Here is an 11,891-nt window from a genome sequence, read left to right on the forward strand (position 1 = left end):
CAACCCCTACTGTCTTAATAGAAATGCCATCCAATTGGACCACCCCTTTAGTCACAGGTTCATATTTTATGCCAAGAAGATCAGCTACCTTCTTAGGCATGACTAAACTACTAGCTCCTGAATCTATCATGCAATTGTGAACTAAGTTATCTCCTATGATTAAAGAGAGATAGAAGGGGGGAGGCTTGTTGACCTTGCTTGAATCTTCTTCCTCCTTGGGTTGCACCAAACTGGTGGAGACTGCCTTCCTGCTAACTGCTGCCTCATCACCTGACTAGTTGATGTCCTTCAATGCCTCCTTGAGAAAATCCCTTTGAGATGGGATGGAAAGGGCCTCCCACATAGTGACATTAACATCGGCCTTCTTCATCTGATCAACTATATTGAAAGGAACACTAACTGATTTTGGAGGCCCCCTCGAAGCTACAAGGTCTACCTTTGCTTTTTGGGTGACCTGGGCCTCCTCCCATCTCTTGCTCCCTTGCATGGTATTTTGGCTTTGTATCCTGGACAGCTACATTGGGCGTTGGAGCTTGGGCTGATGTTGAAGGTGAGCAACTTCCATGGCTCTCTTCTTTGAACTTGTATATTGTAGCATAGACTCACCATTTGTTTGATTCATACCACAGAATTCTGCCTCCTACCAATTGACAAAGGTAGAATCTCCCTGCAAGTGAGCCTGATTGCCAACACTAGGCTGATTTGGGTCATATTGCTGGCCAAAGGTGGTTGGCTCATTCTACACTACTAAGGCTTGGAAAAACTCTCCATTTTGGCATGCACCTTGGTTGTGTGGCTGATTGCATGGTTGACACCAATCTTGCTCTTGGGCGAGGTTGTTTTGCATTGGAACTATTGCTTTTGAGTTACTTGCAGCTATGGGGTTCACACTATTCAAAGGCCTAGCGTTGCTCCATTGGTTTTGCCCTCGAAAGGGTGGCCTATTCTACTAATAGTTCTGATTTTGTGTTTGATAAGGTCTGCTATGTTGAGTTTGTTGCCTCTTTAGTGTTACCAACTCATTGCCAAAGTTTTGCAATAGAGTCTTGACTTCATTTAGCTCATTAGAGGTTGTAGAGGATGTGGATGGTTGACCTACAGGCGTCATGGGGATGGGAGCCAAGGTGGGTTGTTGAGTAGGAGCTTCTGAGAAGAGAGGCATTGGAGGCCTTGGAGCTATCTTCCCAGCCTGTATCAAACAATTTTCTGCCCTTATGGCTATGTCATGCATCTGGTAGAGAGGTTCCACCCATTGATTGTATCATGACAGCGATATCGTTGTTGAGAGCTCTAAGATAATACAAGAAGGCATGATTTGGAGATGGCTTCACTAGAGCAAGGATTCTATTCCATGTCTTTTGGAATCTGAAATTGAAGTCTCCCATGAACTCATTAGGTGCCCTCTTAATTGTAGTCAACTGCTCCACAAGTGAGAGGTGATCACTTTTGTCTTTGAAAAGGTTGCACAACTTCTCCCCTAATTCATCCCAATTGTGAATGGAGCTAGATGGCAACCCTATATACCACTGCAAAGCTTTTCCTTTCAAAGATGTGGCTAAGAGTTTGACAGCACCATCATCCTGAGTGACATTATGGGCGGAGCAGATTTTCAGAATGTCTTGAATATGCTCAATGGGGGTAGTAGTTGTTTCACCAGTGAAGTACGGTATACTCTTTAACACAGCCACTGGTATATCATTCCATTGGGTCAAAATAAGAGGACTCCCCCCATTGAAGGTAACAAAAACCTGATTTCTAGCCATGTGAAACAATTGTCTATTGATATGAGTGGTGGGAGCCCTAGACAGTAATGGTCTTGTAAATGGAGAGGTGGAACGAGACTTGGGAGATGGAGTGTTTACGACCTTGACACCCCTGACTAGTGACAATAAAGGTCTACCTCTCCGCCTTCGACAACTTGAAGAGGAGAGTTCTACAAATTGGAAACTACCTCTAGAAGATGCCCTTGTATGAATTTTGGGCATGAAATCAACAACAAGTCATGAACAAGAGACTGGACTTGTGAGCAAAGTTGCCAAGTGCTTGAAAGATGACTGCCTCTAAAGGCTAAGACACTAAGAAAAGCACTGAATCCTTAGCATGTAAATCGAAAGTTTGTCCCACCGGGCGTGCCAAAAACTGTTATCACAAAAAGCTTGCACCCTCACTGAGCTATCAACTCAGCAACCTTGTGAAACATGGAAACAACCCCGAAGTGTAGAACCTTGCGCAAGGGGGTTGAATCTTCGGAGAAGGCCGGCTTCCTTCTCAATCCAAGTGCAGGTGTTGAACCAAATCAACACTTCAAATCTTGCTTCTAAACCTATCCTAACAGCTTGCAGAGGAAAAGGGAAGAGAGAAATGCTAAAAATGAAAGGAGGTGATGCACCAAGATAAGAGATGTTTCTCTCCCCACTCAAAATGGCACAAAGAATCAACTGAAATACCCAAGAGATACACAAACTTCAGTTGCATGAATAACCTTAACGCACGTATGGAGTTTAGGACTTGCTGAATGTCAAGAGGGGAGAAGGTTTCCCACAAGTCACACCCAGAAACAAGTTAACACAGCATATATGTGAAAGAAAGCCACAAACATACACTTCCAATGAAGGTAAGAACACATACACAACATACATAAGTTAAAGTCAAGCAAGAATGATGATTTCAATTCATCATAAGGCCAATGGCCAAACTTACAGTTGCAGAAATGCAAGATAAATACAAGTCTTTAAGAGAAGTGAAAGAGCATAGAATAGCTCAAGCCAGCAGGGAGAGAACTCTTTACAATGAGGCATAACAGCTTTATATAGAAAACTGGTCGCATAGGAGAGACCATCGGTCAAGGGAGAGAAGCCTTGACCCCTGTGTGTGTAGGTAAATGTCAGACAGGGAATGCAAGGAAGTGCATGCACCTGACATTGGGTACATGCAAGCAACCTAGCCATACCCTGAAAATGCAATCCCAAGAAGAAAGGTACTTCTAGAAGGTGAAATGATTGACATTCCAAAGTCAGAGCATGCAGGCATGACATAAGTAACCACAAATAAGCATGGCCCTGTATCTCTCTTGATGGAAATCTTGCAAAAATCATTAAATGTGCCCCTGTAGCTCCACAAAAGGTGTACAAGTCACAAGAGTTGTTGGAGCATTAAGAGCCTTGAGCGTTGATCACGCCATTTGGAAGTGTTGCAAGTCGGAAGGAAGACGGAAGACTTCGGAAACACGGGCTCCCGAAGTTGGGAAGTAGGCTTGGGATTTCAGAACTTCGGGATTCCAGAATTCCGGGGTTTAGGACTTAGGAACTTAGGACCGGGGGTTCGAGAGTTCCGGGGTTGAGGAATTAGGAACTTGGGAACCCAGGGGTTACGGAGTTCCGGGGTTGAGGACTTAGGAACTTGGGAACCTGGGGTTCCGGAGTTCCGAGGTTTAGGAACTTGGGAAACCTGGGGGTTCCGGAGTTCCGGGGTTGAGGACTTAGGAACTTGGGAACCTGAGGGTTCCGAAGTTCTGGCAAGACAACAATTCATACTTCATGATTTTGTTGGCAATTGACACTATATTGGTTGGTTTCACTATGTTGTCATTGATGGCAACATGAGTTTGGGTTCCGGCTTCATATGGTGTACCGGCAGGCGCTTCACAGACTCTACACCGGCACCGGCACCGGCACCGGCAGGATAGAAGATTTCTTTGGTCACCGATAATGCAGGCCGACATGGTATAATAAAGGTCATCGGTATTGGAGGCCGACACATCTTGTATTCAGCATCGGCAACTTGCTTTAATGTTTATTCATTTATGTTATATGGTCGACATGTAATTTGATATTGTATATATCCTTGTAAGCTGACATAAGGCATAAATTTGTATAGGGTATATAGGGCAGATTGATTAGATCATTTTGAGAGATGATGACAGGAGTGTAATGGAATGGACATGGAAATGTAATATGATGCAAAATCATTCTGAAAGACTATGTATGTAAGGAATTCATTGCAGGGGTTATTTCGGTACAAAGGTTTAGGGTTTTAACCGGAATAGACAGAGCTTAAACCGGAACTGTACTCTGGCATAAAAGACGCTATCCTAGCAGTTCACTATTTCCGGATTGTTGTCTAGTATGTTATGTAGTCAGTGAAGCTCCTATTGTGATTGAGCAGTGTGCTCTAGGCTGTAAGCCTTCCTACAAGTGCAGGCCCATCATTTATTGTAATATATCTTCATATGGCTAGTGGATTGATATTGTGGGTCACAAATCTCACCGTGGTTTTTCCTCTTTGAGGTTTTCCACGTATAAATCTGTGTTATGATTCTCATTTATGTGTTTGGCTTATTGGTTGCATTACTTCTTTCAATTCTATTTATATACCGGTATACCGGTTGGTGTATGAATATTTTGTTAAGGTTACAAAATTTTATTCTGGTATAACACTGATCCACCCCCCCCCCTCTTAGTGTTATTGGTTTCCAACAGATTCCATTGTTTTCTCTTTGATCAATTGAGGCAACGCTGGTCCATAGAACATATCTTTGATCAGTTCTCACCAATGGACCAAGGGTGTCATAAAATGACAACAAAACCTTTGCATTTGTTAATATCGGTTTTGGTTGGCTTCTTTTATGTTTTCCAATCTAAGTCATGTTGATCAATGGATGTTAATATCATTGCTTATATGAGTATTTCTCTATGAATAAATAAATTGTGTGTGTTAAGGATATAACAATCAATATTATCTGCAAGTTGTGGTATGTGTATTCATATTGTGGTCTACACATTAATATGGTGATCACTTCCCCGGTTGCATGAGATTGATTTCCTTCGAAGATTCAATTGTACTTACATTCAAGTTGTGTCAAAACTACTTGCATGAGCAGTTTAGATACCTTCATGGGATACTTGGAAATTAGATAAGTCATTCCAATTGACAAGCTTATTTATCTTTGTCCCTACCCTTCCTTTTCTTTTGACCTTCCTTTATAATCTCAATATAATTAGGATTAGATTTAGTTTCTTTTTTTCTTAGCAAAGTTATTTTGAGCTTCTTGGTTAATCTTTCGATCTTGTTAATAAACTCAAAACTGCTAAGGTAAATTATCTGAAAGCACACCAACCTATCACAGTAGGCCCAAAAAATAACCAATATATCCTTCAATGGGGCAGCCAATTACCAAACCTACAAGTAGGAATCCTGAGCCTTGGGGAAGTAAAATACCTTTCGAGAGAGGACCAACTTGCTCCCCAAGTTGACATGTTGATAAGTCACATCAACAAGCGTGTAAAGAAAACTTCAATCTTTATAACCTAATACTTCTCCATACAACTTGAGATTAGTACTAATGAAAGAAGTTCCTATTTCTTCACACATACTCTCATTTCTCAACACATTCCCAATGTCTTTGCCACAAGTGATTGCTTTGGCTTCAGTTGGAACCCATCAATAAATCACACTCAATGTTAAATGTTCTAAGTTTTATATGTAAAGTTGTGTATTGCATTTAAAAAATCTTGTTATGATATTTAACATGTTCTCATAGTTTTTTTCATTATCTCATTTTGTTCCACATGATTTTATTACTCCAACCATGGGCGATGAAACTTAGCTTCAATTTCTTCTTCATATCTGCAAGACTTATCTTCTTCCCATCCTTATTGTATTCCATAATAGGATTCCAATACTCAGTGATATAAAGTTAAATCATCTGTATGCATGTGACAATCAAATTCCCAATACCTGAAAAGTTACAACCAATTTCATTTTACTATTTTATCATCAAAGAATGACTTTGCATAAATCTCTTTCTATGTCCTTGCTAAAAGCTCCTGAGCAAGATCAAGTACAAGATTAACCTCAACTATAGACTCCATGATTCATCCGTCACCTGAGTCACATTTAACCTCATCCCAATCCCATGAAAATTTAATACTTTCATTTGGTCCATACAATTGGTACCAGCACAGTTATTGTGAATGGGATTCATTCCTATGGACACTTCATTGAACTAAATTTGATATAATATCCAACAAAAACAATCTCATGTAGATAGGTGTCATGTTGTTGTTCTTCAAAACTTCTAGGTGTTGCTCTAGTTGTTCAAACTTCAACTACCACAAACTTCTTTGATTGAACTTCCCATCAGTATTCAGATAAATGCATAATCCTGGAAATGAAACCAGATGTTACAGCTTAATCAAGCTCCGTAATGTTAATTTTAGATCAGACTGTAGCAAAATAATCAGAAATAACAGAATCAAATCAATGTGCACAATAAACACCAAGTATATCCTGGGAAAACCTCCCTCTTGGAGGTGAAAAACCCAGCTATAATTCTCAGATCTTATTATGCAATAATCAGAAGTATCTTACAATATGGCTTCAACACTTGAAGCAATCAGAACCAGCAAACTATGCACAATAGGATAACCCCTTCAACCTAGGATATACAAATGATAAACTTATCTCTAAGAATAGGGTATCTGGCATCTGCTGTTAAGGAGGTTCGCTGTCCCAGAGATAGTGTTCACTGCTCTAGGATGAAGATCGCTGTCATCAATGATAGTTTGGAGCCTTCAAATGATGTTTGCTGTCCACAAGATGAGGTTCGCTGCCCTTGAGGACAGTTCGCTGTCACTGCAAGATGGTTCACTATCCTTAAATTATAGTTCGCTGACTCAGAGAAACAATTTGCTGAATGAAGGAGATAATTCGCTGATTGAAGACAATTTGCTGTGTGTTGATTGAACAATGAATGCTGACTTATATATATAGGCGACATATCTTTTTGATTCATCAAATCAGCTTACGTAAGGAACATATAATTGACAATTTAATTATTTAACTTTGGCGCCAAGACTGAATTGATTCCTCACGCTGCACAAGACCCCAATATGGGTCAGCTTCAACACGTTACAGCCTTCATAGGTTATATTATGATTATTGCAAGATAGGACATGACTAAGGCCAATGGCCAATTAGTCATCCAAAAGTGCTAGGTCGGCCCTAGAAGGGATCCGACCTAGCTACAACATTAACGCGTAATGGTCCCAATCAAATCAAGCCATCCTCTAGGACTGACATGGCATATCAACACCTACGACAAAATGATTTTTACAAGGCAAGCTACTCAAATGTGCTCTCCCAATAATAAAAAAAAGTCTCGGTACATAGCCAGTTATCTTGTATATCTCTTGCTCACTTGCATAGATATGCTAAAATAGCAGATAATAGTTAATACCTACATTCCACAACATTTTCAAGACAGGAACAATGAGATGCATTTGGGGGACCACTTCTGCAAGACCATCTTTTTAAGGATACCAGGGGCAGCAATATATAGACAGATAGAGATAGAGGTATAGATAGGAAAAAAAAATTCAAGCATAGTTATACATGACATCAAGATTCAAATTTAGAAATTCAAATAATGCATGAAATTTGAGATTCAACGTTCAGTGTTCACTGATTCAATTATAGCTGCAAATTGATTGCGGTCGCAAAAAAAGGTGTTAGGTTATATAGAGAGAGGCATTAGAGATTGATCTAAACTGATTCAATTTTTTTACTGATGCCAACTGAGAAATCGCCATCATCAGGATGTCAAGCATGACAATGGATACATGATTTTGAGGGTGAGAAGGAAAAGCCGCAAAATGTTTCCTGGCCATTTCCAGAACTCACATTTTGGACATGGCAGAGGGAGGGGAACATGGACAAAGAGGTATGAATATGTCCCCATGTAGCTCTGGATGATACTAATCGAAAGAAATTTACGTTTTAAATTCAATTACAGCTCCGTTTCATTGGTTCTGTCATGACAGGACAGATCCTCTATGCATTCTTGAAACATCTGTCATCTTGGATCCGGTGTCAGGGTCATTGTAAGTTGTATATGTAGTGCAAATCTACCAGTATAATTGGCTGCTGGTAGTATGAAAAAGACTTTTTACAAACCACAAAAAAGATAAGGACAATCTGGTTTTCTGATAAATAAATAACAAACTATAACTGCAGGCATTTTGATGAGTTTGTTTAGTTATTATCCAAAAGCATACAAAAAAGGATCCTGATTTGCCATATCCACAAATGAGATAATTCAAACTTTGCGATATTGTTGAGGATTCTGTCTTCTTTTTCATATAAAGAACATGGTATTTTGTGCATAACAAAATAACTAGCATTACAAGCATAACTAGCTGCTTAATCATTCTATAACTATTTCAAATAAATTATATATATCTAACATAGACCATAGACTAACATTTAAGGAAAAACAAGGATTAACTTGTAAATATGTGAATCTAATAAAGTAAAGCGAACTTATTTGTAAATGAACAACTCCTCCAACATAGGAGTTAAAAAACAACTTCATACCAATCACAAAATGAATTTCTAATTAAACTTTGCTAACAGGTTTTGAAATTTTATCCAATTAGTACATCTAGTTTTTATTTTGCTATAAAAAATAGGCAGTTGGTACAAAATATCCTGACTTTCACTACACACCAAGAAAAAGAAAATGAATCATCAACTTTTACCAGCACTCATATTTCAATTCTGCGTAAGCTGTAAGAAATTGTCCAAACACTTAAGAAAAGAATGCTTTAAAAACCTTATCGATGGATGCCGACCAGGACAGCATGAGCCCCAAGAAGATGATAAAGAAAAAGGGTCCCCAGAGATCCCAGTCACGCAATGCTTTCCCTGGATCTTCCCGATAAGGATTGGGAAACACAACCAGCTTCAAGTTACTCACTATTCTCATCAAATCTCTTTTTATTGTTTCCCAAACAGGCTCTGTCAATGTAGTTGAAGATGAACCAAATCCAGTGGCAGCAATGCCGGCTGAAGCAGCGGTGACAGGAGCAGTCCCATTTGAAACGGGAGTCACTGGAGGCAGCGACGATGTGAAGGGTGAGGTAGAGACGGGAATTGATGCTCTGGGAGGGCTGGGAGGTCTTGCTGGCAGCACAGGTGCATGTTGTGTCAAGGGTGTTGCTGGTTGTACGCTCACATTTATGAGACTCTCAATCTCATCAATATCTGATTGAGAAGATCTAGGGTGCAGGGGAACCGTGTCACTCTCAGACATTCTCAATGATCTATGAAACTTGTATCTGTGAAAAAAGAAACAGAAGACAATGGTTAGGCAAGGACTCGAACCCCGTATAAAACTTCGGAAATATTTAACATCATATATTTATTTTATCAATGCCTGTATATAATACCCTATATTCTCAATGATCCATCAGAATTTGGTTTTATCCGTTAAAATACAAACAACAGATTGGGGTTAAGAAATACAGCTTCCAGGCGCAGAGGATTAGAACACTGTACCTCCAGGATTTAGATAATATATGACACGGTATATGGAATTTATGATTGATCTAAAATTCAGTACCCTTGATTCTCAATTATCCATCATAAATTAATTTATATCTAAAATGGAAACAAACAGTGAAGTTAAGCGAAAAAAAAAACTTGAAGATGGCAAGGATTCGAACCCTAGACCTCGAGGTTCTAAGTATTACAATATTACACCAACGAGGGGTAAATCATTCAGATCTTTTAAAAACCCATAAAAGGAATTTGGATCAGAGAATTGTAAGCATAATCAGCTTAGGTCGCTTTAATATTGTTGAAATCGACCGACAGCAACCGTCTAACTCAAAATCTGAAGAGGTTTTATCACTGAAACAACGAACAAATGAAATGAAAACCCATAAAAAACAATCTACGAATTTTCACAAACCTGTCCAAACAAAATTCTATGCACTGCTCAAATCTACGGATGAAATGAGAATTGTCGGTACAGAAGAAGTGAGCATCGACTTAGAGAAAAACGAAATAAATTGAACCGAGTAATTCAGACGGGAATTGAAATTAAAAGAAACATATTTAAATCACATTTGAAGTCCATGATTAAAATCTTAGGACACAAGCATGTTGCCACCTCGGAGGGAAGGACTCTTTAACGCTTCCGCGGACGTTTCATTTGACCTTTAGCTTTTAATCTCTCTTAAAAATTTATTCACCACATATAGACGCATAAATTTTATATAATACATCGAAGAAGAACCTAGGGAATGTTGACGAAAGTTTTATCTTATTTTTATGTGTTTTTTTTTTTAATATATTAGTGCTTGCCTCTAATCAGAGGTGCAATGGGTATGTCGATAGTAATATATGTGTGAATTTGTCAGTTGCACAAAATAAAATGAATAAGAAAGAACTAATCCATTGTTTAGTTAAAAGAATTCAACATAATTATTATGTTAAAATTTTAATTAATCATGTAATTTCATATGACAATAAATGCCTTGCTTCAGAAAACTATTTGAGTATAAAATTCAATAAAAAACAAGTCATAATGAATTATTTGCTCCTATATATTATTGAACTATTCTTAAATCTTAAAACATTTTTAACGTGCTAATAAAATTTGGAAGAGATTAAAAAAAATACAAAAGCTGAAGTACGACAAAATATCATTCTTATAACCTATGGATGGGCTAAAATAGGGTTTTCTAAACCATACTAGCAGCTAACAAAATTTTCACAATTTGGAGCACAAAACGATAAGTTTTGATGGGGGGTTGGACATTTCGAATCAGAAATCATTAGTAGAATTGCATTGTAGCCCCACTATTCTAAGGGGTACATAGATAGGATGTGGGTGCTTTTGCTCCCTCAAAGAGGTGCTCAGGGAATCCCAGGAAACATGTGAATTTTTTATCTTTGTAACCTATATGTCAAGTTGTTCTCACATTTGTGAACTTACAAGATGACATTATCTATTTTGTTTTAGTTCATCCTTGATGAACTTTCCTTATTGAGCATTGTAGAACAAAATTTCCTTGTATCTTCACTCTTGATCTCCTTTCAGTCCATACGTTTATCCTATATTGAAAGCATTATTTTGTAACCTCTCATGTTGTTTGGAAGGTTTTAGGGAGTTGAATATTTCATCATGGCATGTGCATTCCCTAACTCCAATATGATAAATGAGAATTGAACGAGCTATTGCATTGGACTATGAGAGTCAAGAGAACATGTGGTTGTATTTGTCAAGAATCATTCCCTCAAAACTTATACAAATTGTTTTTAATTTTTTTCACTCTCTTTTTCTATTCATTTGTCATGTAATCACATTCTACTTTCAAATTTTCAAGATTATCTAATGAAAACTGTGGAGAATGCGATAGCTCGATATTAAAATAAATGATAAGGTCAACATTCATATTCTTAAAAATGCACTGATATAGCTAAATTGGTATGTGTGTAAGGAAATGTTTACATCCCACAGTGGAGGCATGTTTAAAAATAAAAAATAAAACAACACAACACTATATAACATAGAACCAAAAAAACAAAGCCATCATGGACAGGCACCTTCTGCTACAATTCCTTGCATATCGTAACCAGCGACATCAACAACAAAACAGTTAATAATTAAAATAAGTTCAGTACAATAGTAAATACTTGAATTGCCACATAGAATACCCAGATTGCGGGGTTGTTTTTTTTATTCATATAAGCCGCTATTTAGAATAAATTTTGTATCCACAGTTCAACAAAGATATGGTTCTCATGATCACTTTCATAAAGTTAGGCAATCAAATTTAACAGAAACATACTTGTTTGGATTTCTTAAACAACTCCTGTAGTAGAGCAACCTATATTTCAATCTTCGTTTTTTGTTTCCCATCTTTTAGAGGTTGGGATATATGAACAGAAGGATAGCGGTGAGGTGGCAAGCAATTAAGTTTTTTTGTCATCTACTATTTAATGCCACGATAAAGTTTTACTCAGCACATAAATAGGTGTGTGGCGGTATTAGAGATCAATGTTTGCGTAAATATGATGTCACGTCCAACACTCATTGTCTAGCA

The 11,891-nt window shown here is 38.0% G+C and overlaps 1 protein-coding gene across 3 annotated transcripts in view; it reads right to left on the reverse strand.

Annotated features, from left to right (window-relative positions):
- Nucleotides 1-10,024, reverse strand: part of LOC131051794 (protein YIP4b) — a 61,153-nt gene extending 51,129 nt beyond the window's left edge. The window contains exons 1-2 of one of the 3 annotated variants that reach the window (XM_057986404.2): nucleotides 9,953-10,024; nucleotides 8,612-9,116 (exon numbers count right to left, since the gene is read on the reverse strand). In XM_057986404.2, the coding sequence (XP_057842387.1) occupies nucleotides 8,612-9,091 (480 nt within the window). In that variant the 5' untranslated portion in view covers nucleotides 9,092-9,116; nucleotides 9,953-10,024. The other 2 variants (XM_057986403.2, XM_057986402.2) reach the window with 2 other exon arrangements.
- Nucleotides 10,025-11,891: the final 1,867 nt, after the last annotated feature.

Source organism: Cryptomeria japonica, chromosome 5, assembly GCF_030272615.1.
Source record: "Cryptomeria japonica chromosome 5, Sugi_1.0, whole genome shotgun sequence".
Lineage (NCBI taxonomy): Eukaryota > Viridiplantae > Streptophyta > Pinopsida > Cupressales > Cupressaceae > Cryptomeria > Cryptomeria japonica.